Below are 17,844 nucleotides of genomic sequence, written 5' to 3' on the forward strand. Positions count from 1 at the left end.
TAAACTCGGCCGTCTGCTCCTTGCTATCTAAAATATAACAGGACACTGGCGTAAATTCTCGACCGTCTCACACTTCTGTTTAATCAGTTTCCTGTTTAACGTTTATTCAGCTGTGTGAAAATCCCGGAGGAACTTTGATCTCAGCCAAACCGATTTACTCCGGAACAAATAAAACACAGAAAAAAGGCAAACAATTACATTTTTAAGTTATCCGAGTGACTTATATATTGTGTTTCACCTGAGTAGCGAAAGAGCGGGGTCTGAAAACGATGAAGCCGGGTGTCCGCTGCTCTCGCCGGCTGGAGTGACCATTGAACCCCCCGGCTTGCTAGCGAGCGGGTGGGTAACAGACGTCTCCGAAAACGTCGGCACACTTTTGCAAATATGCGATGTCTTGATAAACCAAGCAGATATTTGAAGTTTAAACAGCTACTTTCTCGCCTGAAAATATGTTAAAAGTTTATTTTGTGACCCAGAAAGATTAATAAGAGTAATTTGAAAACTTAGTAGCTGCCGCCATTGTTGGCAGCTGAAATTTGGCTGGGATATGAATTCTGGGATATGGTGGGCCACGAAGGACACACCCGACGAATCCTTCAAATTCCGGGAAATGAAGGACTCATTTGTCGGGCACATTTGAAGGAGTCGACAAATACGGACAGCCTTCATCGCCTGGCTGTGATGTAATCGGCCTTCAAATGCAGCCTCTGGAGGATGCAGCCGACGTTTTGGGACACAGCTACTAATTTGCTTCCATCATCCAACCTGAAGAGGAAACAAAGACGCCTCCCCTTCAAAGTAAAAGCTGCTCCTTTTGGACACAGTATCAGAGAAAGTCTACAGTATAACATAGAAAAGACAGAACAAAGTTTTGGTTGTTTTTAAATTGTGCAGAAATGAAACTACACTAAGCTCAATTATGTGACAGACATTTCATCCCATGTCAGTTTGGCCTCATCCTGGGCCGGATTATCCAGCACACACTCTGACCACAGGTCCATGTTGAGCAGGATGAGCTGCTGGCTAATCTGGAGGCTGTAGCAGCAGCTCACAGTCACAGTGGGTTTCCACTCATGAAAAAGCTCTGGCTGCTTCATTTCTCATCTCATATCAGAGACTTTAATGCTTCACTGAAGCTGTACTGTGATGCTTCCATATCCCAGTGAGGCCTCCATAATGATTTCAGCTGTTCTGTACACACACTGTGTGCCCTGTATGGCTCAAAGTCTCTGCAGCCTGTTTTTATCTGCTATCATCAGATCTTCATCATCCTCATTCACATCCCTCACACACTCTACAGCCTCATCAGCACTGACTTCATCTTCACTGACTGATGGAGCACAACATGAACCTGTGGAGGCTGAAACACTGTCCTGTCAAACATCTCCCCGTCACCACTCCACTTCTGTCAGCCTTTAAATGAACCCTGCTCAAGTCTGTCACTTCTGTTTGGAGCCAAAAGAGGTTAAAGATTATGCCACTACATTCTTGTCTAGAAAATATTAAAGTGTATTTGGTGACACACAAAAAAGGGCAAAAGTATAGTTTGGGTCCACACATGTCCAAACCCTGGTGTGTAGGCCTACTTAGTATTGAGAAAAGCCCACTAAAAGAACGCCCACCAGACCAAAGCAATGGTTTTGACTTGATCAGCATTAACCCCGCCCCCTGACTTTGATGGGTGAAGCTGACAAATAAAATGTATTTATGAACAACGATGCAGGGCCAGGAGTAGCAACGTGAATTAAATAAATACATCATTAAATAATTCATTAAATGTGTCAGTAAAATAATTAAAATAGAAAACAAACCAACAAAATATGTAATTAACTAATTTGAATTGTACATAAATACTTAATGAATTATTTTAAATGAAATTAACCGATAATTCATTGTGATTTTGTTTTGTGTTTTGATGAGCTAATAATCAGCTCTCTTTTTCTCATTGTTGTTCTAAGCCGCTTATCCAAAGGTAAGGCACTACCTGTTGAATTATTTCCAAAGTGTGCCAAATTGGACATTACAAATTAAAGTCTACTCACTGAAATTACTGGGGAATGTCTGCTTTGATTTTGATGAGAATCTCATGACAGTACTGAGGATTTAATGCAGTTGGACTGCTAAAAATGATTGAATGCGGTTGGACCGCTAAAGGATTTAATACGGTTGGACCGTGGAAAGCAGTTGGACTGCTGAGTGATTTTAGTATATTAGGGAATTTGGTTATTGTTTGGGGTGGAGCCCGTATTGGTTATAAGGTTGGACCTGCTTCAGTCTTACACTTTTTTGGCTGTTTTACTGTTGTTCCAAAGTATTATAAATTATTCAAGAACGTCAGTTGGACTGATAGGAAGCGCAGTGCTCAGAGGTAACGCTTGCCAATGCCAAGGACGCTTAGGCATTGTCCTCGAAGAGGGATAGTCAGTTGGTCACTGTGGAGCTTGGGGCACTCCAGAATAACTAGGAGTTAGAGTCTCCTTACCGTTTGGAACGGTAGTCTGCGCTTTTTTGGCCAGCAGAAGTTGGACTTCGGGCGTGTAACTTTAACTTAAAACTTCGGGGTAAGCCTTGGCTGTGAAATGCCAAAAATAGAGCTTCAGGCAAAGTTTGGGTTGGTTGACGCTTTTAAATTGAGTTAGGGATTTTAGAGATGAGGCCAGAAACTGTTGGACAGATACTGGTTAATTGATCACAAAAAAGTTGGACTTTATCGGTTGGACCGTTAACTTAAATTTGTCGAAATTGTTTAGGCGCTAAAGCTGCCAGATGTGACAGTGGTTGTAAATATAAGACGTCTTTGTAATATAAAATAAGAGATCTCTGTGTGAAAGGAGTCTGAGGCAGTGCTGGAGCTATTTTTAGACTGTGTGTGTGTGAGTGTGAAAATGCAAATTAGTCAGCAGTGAACTGTTTAAACCACAGTTGGTTTTACAAATACTGCTGCAAACATTGTTGAGTGTGTGTTTAAGACGCCATTTATGTTCATTAGAGGGCTATAAATAAAGTTTTGAGTTGCCGTAGTGGATGTATAGTAATTGACTGAGTTTTGATATATAAATATAGTGAGTGCACTGTATATATTTAAGACTAACATATTACTTTTAGGAGTAACCTCTCATCAGCAATAAATGCTGGTGTGTTTTATTTTTTCTATTCTATGTGTGTGCTGTGAGAATTAATAGAGGTTTCAATTGTTTTCTTTGACTTGCTCTTTCTGATTATGAAAGGCATGTCTGAAATACTCTTAGGAAAGCGTGTTGTGAGTATATTCCTCAACTCTTGTCACAGTTTAAGTGTGTGAATGCTGTGAGTAGCAGGTTTTGAGTGATTGGGTGTGATTTGTACAAAATAATAAATAATAATAACACTATGAAAGTTGATAGTAGAGTGAGTGCAGAAGTGGAAGTGTGAGAGAAAAGGCAGTGTGTGTGTGAGACGATCTGACAAACGCAAAGAATTTAGTATATTTAGAAGTGTGTGCGTGAAATAAGGGTGAATTGTTTTAGATCAAGACTTAGTAAAACAAGAGTTTTATTAGCCTGTAAAAAAAACAAAACAGGAGAGATAGAAACAGAAAATATGGTTCTGAGCAGCTGCAAGGTTGACAGGAAATGGTGTGTGTGACAGGAACTTTGCATGCCCATAAAAGGAACTGACTGTGACAAGTGAGCACACAGAGAGAGAAACATACGAGTTAAACTCCAGGCAGATGAAGCAAATGGAGGTTTTAAGAAAAGAAATGAAAAGGATATTAATTGTATGCTTTAGTGTGTCAATACAGGTGGACTTCTTTCAACCTAGAATCTTGAGTACAAAACCATTGATTAACAGAATTGGGAGGAAAACAGGCCAGATTTTGGCTTAAAATTTTACAGCTTGACCTCCCACTTGTCCCGATCCTGAGAAGAAGCTCATAGGACAGTTAATCTCCTGATGAAGACCGACAGAACATCGTGGACTTCAAGAATTAACAGCAGGCAAAAGACAGTGCAACTGAAACTACACTGACGATACCAGCAGCAGCATGGAAGAAAAGCACGTGATGGAAAATGCACGGTGAACTGCAGGCTGGTAAGAACAGTGTGACATAACTGTTTAAAGACACTGAATGGGATATTTTGCCAGGCTGGGATTTAATCTAAAAGGAAAATACTGAAAAGAGCAACGGAGAAGAAACAGAGAAGAAACAGACTGTGTTTGCTGGGGATCACAAGACAACAAAGGACACTAAGAGAAGGGCACAGGGGCCAGTGGGAAGGTGAAGCCCAGACGAGTTCGACTGCGAGAATAGAGGGTACAATTGGGTTGAAATTGAAGCCGGAACTCAGGATGGTTTAGGGATGTCCACGTCACAAACAAAGAGGTAAACAAGAAGAAGGTAAAATAAAGAGAGAAAATAACTGACAATTACATTAATGAATAGAAGACACACATACAGATATTACATAGATTTATTTTTAGGATAAAGGGGAGAGCTTATACGTAGAAATGGCTTTTTATACATATTGCATTTTGTGCCTTTAAGGGAGTTGTGGCTCAATTCGTCTCTTGTGGGTCACGAGCCTTTGGCTAGCGCTATGATTAGCCAATCTACTGTGAGGATGATATGAGTTATTGAAGGATTGCACACGCTTACAGACACAGAGTCCATAAACACACATGACAGTATTGATTCCGGGCAAAAGGCCTCAAATTAATTTAGCGTTTAACTGAACTTGAGCTGGCCCTGTAACAAGTGACAGAAAAGAGGAACTGAATAGGAGTTTCTTGCTTTAGAGAAGGACCAAAGGAAGGAAAGCATATATTTTGGTTAAGTCTGATAAACTAGAATGAGAAGGTATTGTTACATCAAAGGAGCAAGATGAAATAAAAAGGCTGTACCAAAAACAGGCTATAACATAGGAAATGTGAGTTTTAAAATGAAGTTAGTGTTAACACACAGGAGTTGTTTCAAGGCAGCGTTTAGCTATGATAAAATGTATGCAGGAGTAATTGCTTATATGTTTAAACTTAATTGATTAAAGTGGTTGTTTTTTTTGGATCTTTTAGTAGAATAGGCGCTTATAATGATTTTCTTGTGAAAGGAGATTCTAGGTCAGAGTGGAGGCCTTGCAGCAGCGAGACTTCTGTGTACAGGATGTTGATGATTAGATAAGGCAAGCGACAGGAAACGCATGCAGGGACGTGAAAGCAGCGTTTTAAGAGTTTTAAAATGATGAGTAACGTTGAAGAATATATATAAATACAAGTCAATAAGTCAAGAAGATAATTAGGATCAGGCTTTTGATTAAAGAGTCCCAAAGATGATAAGTTAGGGAGGTGCAGGAAAAGGTGTTTTGTTTGCTTTACAGAAGATCTCGGCGACCACAGGGGGGTGAGGATCCTGGAGGCCCGAGGCATGATGGACCACAAGAGAGGGACGCAGAAAAAACCTAATCTTACGCATGGAGTGTTCTCGAGGGGGAGCTGGTGTTTATTACTGGACCACTTAGATGACATGAGGTTGTCTGATTTGCTGAGCCAGAGGACGGCTAGAGAGGGTCAGAGCGGGAGTGGTGACCCCGATGTCCATGATGCCATGGATGGACATGGAAGCAGCTGAGTGGGCCGAGGAGTGACCCAACACAATGTATTGTGACCTCTGGTGTTCCAGAGGTCGAGAGAGGGAGTATTGAGATTGGAGAGATATTTTGCTGCTATTGTTAAAGGCTCATGTTCTCACTTAGATCATCGATTTCTACTTGCATTTCTTTCTGGGAAAAATGGGGATTACTTTGGAAACAGGAAGCATTTTCCCCAATAAGCAGCCCTGGATTAGTAAATCACTCCAACATGTTCTCAGGCAGAAGAAGCTGTCTTGTTATGAGGGAGAGAAGAAAAAGATTGAGGCACAGAAACTTGTTGAAAGAGAGATAAAGCAGCTAAAATCAGGTGTAAAAGTAAAGCAGAGGATGAGCTGAATAAAGGACACTCAAGGCTGGCTTGGAAAGGAATGAAGTCCATGGTGGGGATGCAGAACAAGGAGCAAAGATGAATGTGATGCTGAATCAGCAGAAGACTTGGACTCATTTGATTCCAGCTTTGATATCATTGATTTCAATGAAGAGCTTTGTGATTGTAGCAAAGGGCTGGTAGCTCTGAGAGTCCCACTGATGAGGTGTTTGTGTGGAAATCTCTTAGTGGGACCAAAGAGAGGAAAAGCCCTGGTCCTGATGCTGTGGGAGGGAAATGATTGAAGTGTGCTGTGAGGAACTGACTGGGAGGTTTTCACACATTTTCCAGTCCTCCTTGGAACAACAGGAAGTTCCCAGCATATGGAAACAAAGGTTAAGTGTCCTATGGCACTCAGTGATGATGGTGCTGTGGCCCCACCACCTCCACCTCTTTGTAAAGGAACTAACTGTAATCTGAAGCTTCAAATGGGACTAAGACTTCCTCCACTAGGTGGCAGTGTCTGATGAGAAAGTGTTAGTGGAGCTGGCCTGGAGTCAGAAACAGGAAGATGCAGGATTTGGGCTGAAATGGGGAAAAGTGGTTCGCACTAGTGCCTTAAAGCAAGAAGGTTGTAGGTTGAAGCTTGTTGGCCTTTCTGTGGAGGTTGGATGTTCTCCCACAGTCCAATGAAATGCTGCTTAGGTTCATTGGTGCTTCTACATTGGCTGTAGGTGTGGATGTGAGAGAGTGCTTCTCTGTCTCTCTCTGTTGGCCCTGTGATGGACTGCTCACCTGTGCAGGTGGACCACGCCTCTTGCCCTATGACAGCTAGGGCACAGGCTGCAGCCCTGTGAGCCTAAGCTGAATAAACAGCTAGCAAAAATGATCCATAGATGGCCTGAAATCCCCCAGTTAGCAGTTTGGTAGATAGCTATGACATGCTAATCCCATCCAGCAGCTGTATTCTACCTGTAAGCTGATCCCTGCTGAGCCAAAGCACTTTTTCATATACAAATTACAACCTTTAATAGAAACCTATTGGTCAGCATCTTATTAGCCTGCTGTTAGCTTCATTCCACAGAAAACTGAGAGAAACTAACAGAGTTGATAAAGAATAAAGAGAAATGTGCTGATTTAAAGCCTTTGAAGTGCTTCAGATGATCTCTGTCCACTTCTGTCCACTCATTCATTCATGTAAGCTTTCTAATGCAGCTTTGATCTTCACAGTCTGCTTCATGAAACTCATTCTAACCCTGAATGTCAGAGTGTTCCTCCTTCTCTTTCCCATCATTCATGCTGGCAGTGGAGGAGATTTGGATGTTGGACTGTGTTTTGGATGATGTGTGTATGTTTGTGTTGGACTGCTGTCTGTAAAGCAAACGCACATTTTGCTTTGGATTTCAGTGTCAGACAGACTTTAAGGTGCAATGAAGAGTTGGAGAGTTTCACAGTGAATTATCCAGTGGAGGATTTTTCTTCTTCTTTGAAGGTTTGAAATGTGAACATTGTTCTGCTGCAGTCAATGGACTAAACCAGAGAAGAAGAAAACAGACTTTACCATGAAGATCCTCAGTGTGGATCAGTATAATATCAGCCTGATGTCTGCAGTTTAGTGTCAGCACAACTTTCACATCATATTCATCTCAGCACAACTAAAACATGCTGACTGACCCCAGAGTTTCAAGTCCACATCCTGGACTCTCCAGGAAACCACACAGATGCTTCACTCCTGAATCCTGCAGCTTGTTGTTGCAGCTCAGCTCCAGCTCTCTCAGATGGGAGGGGTTGGACTTCAGTGCTGCTGCCAGATAATCACAGCTGATCTCTGACAAACCACAGTGACTCAATCTGTATAAAGAATGAAAGATGTAAGTTTATTAGACAAAGTGTGAGCTTGAAATCATTCAGTGTTTCATCATCTGTTCAGAGCTGAAGAAGGTTCAGAATGTAGAAGTTTAGAAAATGGAAACTCCAAACAGCTGAAGCCAACAGGAAGCAGCTTCAAACAAACACAACAAGAGAAAAAACTCTGAATGTTTCACATTAAAGTCGTACATTTCTCATAAAAACAGGACAAAGACTTGAAAAAGTCGTGTTTTTCCTTCCAGGAACCACAAGGCTTCACTTTTAAAGGTGAAGTGTGAAAGAAATGGACATATTTGAAGTCCAACACCTTTTTCCAGTCACATTATTAAAGCAGACAAACTACAAGCTCATTTTCATTCCAATAAGTCATCTTCTGACCTGGACTAACAACACTGGTCTCTATGTGCAGCTGGCTGTGAGACCAGTGCTCAGGGAGCGTCTACAAAGTGCAACACTGAAAGAACATCGCACACTAGCTGTGTCCCAAAACGTCGGCTGCATCCTTCGGAGGACCCGGTATTCGCGGTCTACGTGGGCCGGGTCCTTCAAAGACCGAAAAGGCTGGAAGTGCGAGGCTGTGAAATGGGACGGTCTAGCCTTCAGATTTGCGTCACCGCTGTGTTGGTGGAGTTTAATAAACTCGGCCGTCTGCTCCTTGCTATCTAAAATATAACAGGACACTGGCGTAAATTCTCGACCGTCTCACACTTCTGTTTAATCAGTTTCCTGTTTAACGTTTATTCAGCTGTGTGAAAATCCCGGAGGAACTTTGATCTCAGCCAAACCGATTTACTCCGGAACAAATAAAACACAGAAAAAAGGCAAACAATTACATTTTTAAGTTATCCGGGTGACTTATATATCATGTTTAACCTGAGTAGCGAAAGAGCGGGGTCTGAAAACGATGAAGCCGGGCGTCCGCTGCTCTCGCCGGCTGGAGTGACCATTGAACCCCCCGGCTTGCTAGCGAGCGGGTGGGTAACAGACGTCTCCGAAAACGTCGGCACACTTTTGCAAATATGCGATGTCTTGATAAACCGAGCAGATATTTGAAGTTTACACAGCTACTTTCTCGCCTGAAAATATGTTAAAAGTTTATTTTGTGACCCAGAAAGATTAATAAGAGTAATTTGAAAACTTAGTAGCAGCCGCCATTGTTGGCAGCTGAAATTTGGCTGGGCCGCGCTATGAATTCTGGGATATGGTGGGCCACGAAGGACACACCCGACGAATCCTTCAAATTCGGGGAAATGAAGGACGCATTTGTGCATTTGCATGCGCAAAAGAAGACTTCACACACAACGCGCTCTGTTTAGACCCAGAGCAAAGAATATTGTTTGACAGATGACCCTTAATATGAAGACTTCGGACGTTACGTTTCCCAATTTTTGCTTTAAGTTATTTTGTTATTTACACAATAATGTAGATAACCTAATAATGATCCTTATTGCTGTTTTAGAGGAGCGGTGCTTCAAAGGATAGCTGCAGATTTCTCTCAGAATCTGTAGATTATACAGTACAAATAAAATGTTCACGTTTCTCCAACGTTGTCTTCCCAACAGTTTCACTGACATCTAAACGGGATGGCCAGGAAGCGTTCGCGATGTCTTATCGGGCGCTGATAATTGGCGTCTGTCTTGTGTTGGTGACGTAAAAGACGGATTTAATGCGACATGACCGTTCAAACAGCAGTCGCTTTCTAAAACATCGGATATGTATCGGATTCAGTACCACATACGAAAGTGACCCAGGTCAGATTTGAAAATATCGGATTCGCGACGTTCACACTGTCATAGCATGATCGGATATGGGTCGCATAGGGTCAAAAAAGTCAGATTTATAAAGGTCAGAAAAATCGGATTTGATGCGCTTTCGCCTGCAGTGTGAACGTAGCCTTACTCTCAAATCCTCCCTAATAACAATAACATAATTACACTTTAGCCACAAGAGGGCAGCAGCATTAATACAAGTCACATGTATATAAAGGTACAGTGATTATATTACAGTGATTTTGACAAAAACAAAACAGAGGTTCATGGCAGTGTGTTTTCCATAACATACCAACCAAATTAAATAATAAAAACTTTATAACTTACAGAGCTTTTTTAGAGGCTTTGACCACTGGCAGCAGCCTCAGAAGAGCCTCCTCTGAAGCAAAGTATTTCTTCAGGTCAAACACATCCAGATCTTTTTCTGATGACAGTAAGATGAAGACCAGAGCTGACCACTGAGCAGGAGACAGTTTATCTGTGGAGAGACGTCCTGATCTCAGGGACTGTTGGATCTCCTCCACTAGAGAACGATCATTCAGTTCATTCAGACAGTGAAACAGACTGATGCTTTTCTCTGCAGACAGATTCTCACTGAGCTTCTCCTTGATGTACTGAACTGCTTCTTGATTGGTCTTTGAGCTACTTCCTGTTTGTGTCATCAGGCCTTGCAAACGAGTTTGATTAGTCTTCAGACCCAAGAGAAAACGAAGGAACAAGTCCAGGTGTCCATTGGGGCTCTGTAAGGCCTTGTCCACAGCACACTGGTAGAAGTATTTCTTTGAAGATTTTCTTGTTTGAAACACCTTCCAAGTTGTTTCTTGCTCTTCCAGCAGATTGAGTCCAGAGTTGATGAAGGTCAGGTGGACATGAAGAGCAGCCAGAAACTCCTGAACACTGAGATGAACAAAGCAGAACACCTTGTTCTGGTACAGTTGTTTCTCCTCTTTAAAGATCTGTGTGAACACTCCTGAGTACACTGAGGCTGCTCTGATATCGATGCCACACTCTGTCAGGTCTGGTTCATAGAAGATCAGGTTTCCTTTCTGCAGCTGATCAAAAGCCAGTTTTCCCAGTGACTCAATCATCTTCCTGCTCTCTGGACTCCAGTGTGGATCTGTCTCAGATCCTCCATCATATTTGATCCTCTTGACTTTGGCCTGAACCACCAGGAAGTGGATGTACATCTCAGTCAGGGTCTTGGGCAGCTCTCCTCCCTCTCTGGTTTCCAGCACATCCTCCAGAACTGTAGCAGTGATCCAGCAGAAGACTGGGATGTGACACATGATGTGGAGGCTTCGAGCTTTCTTGATGTGGGAGATGATCCTGCTGGCCTGCTCCTCATCTCTGAATCTCTTCCTGAAGTACTCCTCCTTCTGTGGGTCAGTGAACCCTCTGACCTCTGTCACCATGTCGACACACTGAGGAGGGATCTGATTGGCTGCTGCAGGTCGTGTTGTTATCCAAAGGCGAGCAGAAGGGAGCAGGTTCCCTCTGATGAGGTTTGTCAGCAGCTCATCCAATGAGGTGGACTTTCTTGTTTCAGTCAGGATTTTAGTTTTCTTGAAGTCCAAATTAAGTCGACACTCATCCAGACCATCAAGTATGAACACAACCTGGAAGTCTTCAAGCCTGCAGATTCCTGATTCGTTAGTTTGATTAAAGAAGTGATGAACAAGTTCCACCAAGCTGAACTTTTCCTCTTTCAGCACATTCAGCTCTCTGAAAGTGAATGGAAATATGAACTGGATGTCCTGGTTGGCTTTGTCTTCAGCCCAGTCCAGGCTGTATTTCTGTGTTAAGACTGTTTTCCCAATGCCAGCCACTCCCTTTGTCAGCACTGTTCTGATTGGTTCGTCTCTTCCTGGTGAGGCTTTAAAGATGTCTTCTTGTCTGATTGTTGTTTCTGGTCTGTCTGGTTTCCTGGATGCTGTTTCAATCTGTCTGACCTCATGTTCCTCATTGACCTCTGCAGTCCCTCCCTCTGTGATGTAGAGCTCTGTGTAGATCTGATTCAGGAGGGTTGGGCTTCCTGCTTTAGCGATGCCCTCAAACACACACTGGAACTTCTTCTTCAGTTGGGCTTTAAGTTCTCGTTTACAGAGTGGAGCAAATTCTGAAAGTAAGAAATTCAGAAAAAAATATTATATAATAAATATCATAGCCTTTCAGTACCCTGAAAGGATGAATGTCTATTGGTCCATTTCTTGAGCTATTAGGAAAGATCAATATTCAGTCTTTAGAGAAATTCTCTTACTGCTCTGCAGATGGTCAGCCATCTCATGCTGCTTAAGTCTCCTCAAGAAGTGGAGTGTGATCTTCAGAAATGCTTCTCTGCAGCTCTTTCTTTCATCTTCATCCTCTCCTTCAAACATCTCCTCATCCTCCATCTGGCTCTTTAAAGTTTCTGGGTGATCTGGACTCAGAAGCTTCTGGATCTTCTTCAGCTCATTCTTCACAAACATGGTGATGTTGTCCTCCAGCCGCTAGAAAAGAAAACTATATGAATTACCCAGTGGTAAATGGACTGGTTCTTATATAGCTCTCTTTGATACTCTGTGCACACAAAGCTTTTTATACAACATGCCTCATTCAACCAAGCACATTGTTCTATGCTTAAATACTTTCTTTCACACTCTGATGGATGCATCAGAGGGCAGCTTGGGTTTAGTATGTTACCCAGTACATTTGCCAGCCAGGGTTTGATTCACAAACCTAACTAGTAGCTGACCTGCTCCCCTCCTGAGCTACAGTCACCCCAATCTGACTGAAATCATGGAGCCCAAACTCTGACTTATGTTGGACACACTGACAATCCTCTGGTCCACAAAGTGCAGCATAGAGGTGACTGAAAAGAACAAATGTAAACGTAGTACTACAAACCATAACCACAGAGTCCAGGTGTGTTTGATGCTGCTGTGCAGACTGACCAGTGGAAACCTCTGCTCTCTGCTGGTCCACTCTGTGGAGGAGTAATGTATAATTAGCTCATGTTATGTCTGTCCACACACAGACACAAGCTAAAGGTCCATGAAGTGATGTTTGGATGGGTTCAGTCAATCAGATGACTGTCATGGTGGAGCTTTGCTAGTCCTGCTGATCCCACTGAGAATTAACAACTCAGTTTCCAGATGTCTGTAGTTTTCTGCTCAGTTTCTTTAGTCCCAACAGCTCTTACCATCTCCTGCATAAAGCTTTCCCTCCATGCTCAGATGCCCTGGAACAAGGTGCTCTCTTTATATCAGTGACTGGTTTAAAGTGACAACTTGCAGTGCTCGCCAAACTTTGTGTCAGCAAAAGTAGTTCTAATGTTTCTTACATTTATTACATTTTTACATTTTTACACACACAAATCAATGAACGCAAAAACATGAACTTTCCAGATATTTTGTTTCACAATGTTACAAAACTCAGTTCACAACTCCACAGTCAGATTTACAAGTACAAAATATTTATGACCACAGTTTGAGCCGATGTATGTCCCGAGTCTGTGGACTCAGTAGTTTTGTTTTGATTGTTATTGTCTTTTGTTACAATTTCATTCTGATTAAGATTTTCTAGTTCTGAGGTTTTGGTTTCTGTGTTCCCTCTGTACTGTGTTAGTATTGTGTCTCTGTGTTCACTTCCTGTTTTATTTTGACAGTGCCATGTCCTACGTTAGTGTGTCTACTTTTGCTTCCCCTTGTCTGGTTATGTCCAATGAATCCTGCTGTGTCTCCCTTTTCTCATTCCCTGATGGCTCTTTTGTGTATATGAGCCCTTTGTTTTCTCCTGCTTGTTGCTGGTTCGTCTGTGTTGTCTCCCCGTGTCTCCGTTTAAGGTTTCAGGTTAGTTTTTTTGTTTTTTCAGTAGAGGTTATCTTAGCTTCTGCACAGGCCATCTCCACTGCACTTCACCGTTTCAATAAAGCTCACTCACTTCACAGCAGTGTCGGCATCTTGGGTCCTTTATTAAATTCAACATGGCTCGCCCCGCTAGCCGTGACATAAGATGTGAAAACAATATCCAAAAAACACGAGAGACAAACAGGAAATAGTTTTAAGGTGCAGGGCCAACAAACTGAGTCTAGCCATGAACTCAGAGTTGATTGAATTAGCATTTTGAATTGGCTGATCTGAGTTACTTCAATCAAGTCTATGTTCACTTTGAGTTAAGATTATACGTGATTGATGGAAAAGAAAAAAGCCGTCATCAGCAACTGATTCTGATTTAGCAGGTTTTCAAATCTAAACGGTACCCATCGCTAGCTGGCTGTAGTTAAACCTTTACTTAAAAAGCATCCCTAGACCCAGCTGTCTTAGCTAATTATAGGCCAATCTCCAACCTGACAATCCTTGAAAGAGTAGTTGGGGGGCGACAATCAGAGGGGCAGTGTGATGATCTTAGGTTACGAACTACCGCAGTCAAGTCATTAAGGGAGACGGGATCAAACTGCTCTAAGACAGCTGAGCACACAGGAGAAAGACTCGGATCTGAGGCAGCAGTCGGCGAGACAAGAGCCCTAATAGATAGAAGCTTGTTGTTAAAAAATGCTAAAAAGAGTGACGCTGAAAAACTAGTTCATGCATTTATTACTTCCAGGCTGGACGACTGTAATTCATTATTATCAGGATGTCCTAAAAACTCAGTGAAAAGCCTTCAGCTAATCCAAAATGCTGCAGCAAGAGTCCTGACAGGGACTAGAAAGAGAGCAGATTTCTCCTGTTTTGGCTTCCCTTCATTGGCTGCTCCTCACATACAAGGTCTTAAATAATCAGGCCCCATCTTATCTTAATGCTGCACCACAACACCTGATCTCTGGTTTCCTCACCTCTTCAATCCCACTTTAATACTTGACTAAACTCATTTTCCTGTTTAGGTGTTGAGGCAAAGCCGCCCATCTACAATGCAGGCAACAGCAAACGGAGCTATTTTTGATTCCCTTTGGGTTTTTTCTACTTTTGTGCTACAAAATGTTCAAGCTGATTAAATTCATTAGAATAAAAGTTCAGATAATTTTCTCATATTAATGTTGGAGGTAGAAATTCAGGTAACTTTGCACAAAAACTGGCAGAAATTTCCTTCAAAGATGCAGTTTTTACTTTAATACTGTGAGTACATTTCAGAGCCTGGACTCTTTTACCTTTACTTGAGTAAAGAAGTTGAATCAGTATTTCAGCTTTAAGAGGGTATTTTAACACAAACATCAGTCCTTCTACTTAAGTATGTTTGACACTTTGTTTAATCATCATTTTTAATGATCAAATATAATTATGTTTGTTATTTGTGGATTTTAAATGTCCTTGACAGAGACAGATGATGATCATTATCCTGCACTGTGGTCTCAGGTTTGGTCGAGCTAGCACAAAGAATGGCTATGTTGAACTTCCTCCTGGGATCTACACTAAGAAGTGAGTCCAACATTAGCAGGGTCTCTTTCCTTTATCTGGATTCACTTTAGCATTCACAGTCACGTGAAGCTTGTTATTAACTCGATAAGTCAACCCAGGGTTTCAGCTGAACGCTCACATGAAACACATGGTGTTGGCAGCATCTGATCAATCATATTCATGGAGACGTGTATCAGCAACAGAGCAGCTGAGTTTGCAGAAGGAAGTCAAACTAAACCACAGGAACAATATGAGGAGATTACACACATAATAAAATACTAGCAGTAACACAGCTGCTGCAGACAAATCAGTCGTGTGATCGTGTGTGAGAGGAGAAGGACTGTAAAGGAGTTTGGTGTTAAAAGCTCTGTATGAATGTGGGAGACTTTGAAGGGCTTTAAAAAGGCCAATATAAAATAAAAGGCAGCAAAACTGCTGAGTGTGAAAGTCACCAGACTTATCAGACCTCTGTGATTAAGACCTGTAAGAACACCTGTTTGTACTTGTTGGCATTATATCAAACACACACGTATATTAAGCCTTTGTTTGAACTCTGGTTGAATTTGTTACTTTCAGACTGTGAAACATCACAGAGGCTGCAGCTGCAGATCTTTTATTCACCTGGAAATTTACTTTAAATGTTAGATGGAAAATGTATTGCTCAGTTTCACGAAAGTAAGAACAAGAATCCATAAACCTTCATAAAGACAAACATCTCCCAGAACATTGAGCTGCTGAAGTGTCACTGAAGGGAAAAACTATTTGTCCTCCTCCATCCAGCAACACCTGAAACACCTGAGTGGAAGCTCCTCCCTACACTGTGTTTGAAGCAAAGCACAAAGGAGACACCTGCTGGAGCAGCTGGAGTCCTACAGACACTCAGCCTCTTCACTACACAAACACCTCCTACAACATCCACTCTTTCCACTCTGACTGCTGTGTTTGTGGAAACTCTCCAACACACACCGCTTCACACACCAACATAGAAATGTGTGTGAAAAAGAGCTGAGCTGATATTAAACATGAGGATTTATTCAGAAATACAGAGTCAGGAACAACATCTAGACACACATTACCTCTCAGCAGCAGAAGAACAGCCTTTAAAGTATATAACAACATCCTTCGACACGTTGCTCTTTAAGGAAACACAGCTGGGTTCAGGTCCAGGAGATTCTGGCCTCTTATTGATCCTAAAAGAAAAACAATAAATGTCACAGCTTCATGAGACAGGAAGGAATACTGGAAATATTAAATTAAAGACATGATGAACAATCTCATAAAAATAATGTACTTACTCTTTGTCACATAACAGTCTTTTGTTAAATTTTACACCAACACCCTTCGACCTGTTGCTCTTTAAAGAAACACAGCTGGGTTCAGGTCCAGGCTCTGGATTAGTTTCAGGGTTATGTCCAGCTGAGCCTGGTACGCCCCACAGCTCTGGGCTTTAAAACAACACACACAGAGGTATGAGTGTGAATAATGATGGAGCAGTGATGTGAGTGCTGAGCTGTGACATGGAGAAGAGTCATGGACAGTTAGAGATGGTCATCTCACCTCTGAGCTTTGGTCTGGCTCTCATGTTCCCCACACAGAGTGCTTTTAGAGGGAGGGACTCCCTCCTCTCTGTCCTCACACTGATCCATGCTGCTCAATTCACATCAGCTCACACACACTTTCTACCTTCACCTGCAGAGGAAACACAAATCATTCATGTGCACATCAACTGAGAGCTGCAGAGGTCGTGTCTGATGTGTTGGACTAACATCCATCTGAGACGCAGCTTTCATCAGTTCACTACAAAAAGTGTCACAGAGCCCAGTTCAGCCTCCAAATCCTCCATTACTGTAGTCCTACAAAGCAGCAGGTCAAACATGGCTGCAGAGAGCAGCTTTATGTCAGTAACCATGTCCAGGACCGAGCTGACTGCTTACAGAGTTCATACTCTAACTGCTAGCTGCTCTGCTAGCTAAGCTAACTCAGTAACAGTGACTCTGACAGCAGTTACTGTGGAACAGCGGCCGAGCTCAGGACACATTCAGTGTGTTTAGTCTGAGTCCTGGACTCTGATTCAATGGATTCAATCCAGCTCAGAGTTTCATGTGTTCATCAGAATAAAATACATGTACTAATATAACAGAAGTAATGCTCTGAATGCAGGACTGTAATGGAGGATAAATAAGGTTTTTACAGCCTGAAAGAAACATTCAGTTCATATATTTGTAGACAGTGAAGCAGCTTTTAATACTGCAGCTGTTTCCTTCACCTGTGTGTGTGTGAGCCACACCTTCATGTGCTGCTTTAGAAATATGTGGTCTGACTGCTCAGACTGAGTCTAGGAGGAAAGTTCACACGCTGGAGAAAGTTTTGTTCCTAACTTTGTCAGAGTTCGGCTCCAAAGACAAAGAAGACGGAGCTCACAGTCTGTAGATGGTCCTCAGTGTGTGTGTGTGAAGCACACAGGAGTGTGTTTATGTCAGCAAATCAGTGTGTGTGAAGAGTCTGAGGGAGTGTGTGAATGAGACTCAACACTGAAACCAACAGTCCAAGAAAAGCGTCTGGATTCCTTTAAGTTTAACTTAAAGAAGTCCAGATGCTTTTCTTTTTGTCTCTATAATGTCTCCATAATGCTGCAATGTTATCTGCCCCAGAAACACACTGTGCAGAAGCTCTGATGGTGACACAGAAAAGTCACAGTGGAGATACTTCTGTCCACCTTTGATTAGACTCATTATAAAAAGGAAACAAAGTTTGAACACAGTCATGTTTCCAGTTCACTGACTTACATTTATTCCATGGACACTCACTCTAACCTGAAGCACAGCTACAACCCAACATTGTTGAGGCCTCATCTCCTCCTTTCCTGACTGTAGAGCTTAAATATGCAACAACCGACAAATAAAAGA

General features: G+C 42.1%; 1 protein-coding gene across 2 annotated transcripts in view; it reads right to left on the bottom strand.

Annotated features, from left to right (window-relative positions):
* The window catches only part of LOC146634600 (protein NLRC3-like), a 720,577-nt gene that overhangs the window by 631,225 nt on the left and 71,508 nt on the right, over positions 1–17,844 (bottom strand). For both annotated transcript variants that reach the window (XM_085377952.1, XM_085377961.1), the window contains one exon: positions 7,606–7,782. In XM_085377952.1, coding sequence (XP_085234078.1) covers positions 7,606–7,782 — 177 coding nt within the window. The remainder of the gene's footprint in view (positions 1–7,605; positions 7,783–17,844) is intronic.

This window comes from Diplotaxodon limnothrissa, linkage group LG3 (assembly GCF_057381915.1).
Source record: "Diplotaxodon limnothrissa isolate DT_005_m linkage group LG3, D_limnothrissa_male_GT1.1, whole genome shotgun sequence".
NCBI classification, from domain to species: domain Eukaryota; kingdom Metazoa; phylum Chordata; class Actinopteri; order Cichliformes; family Cichlidae; genus Diplotaxodon; species Diplotaxodon limnothrissa.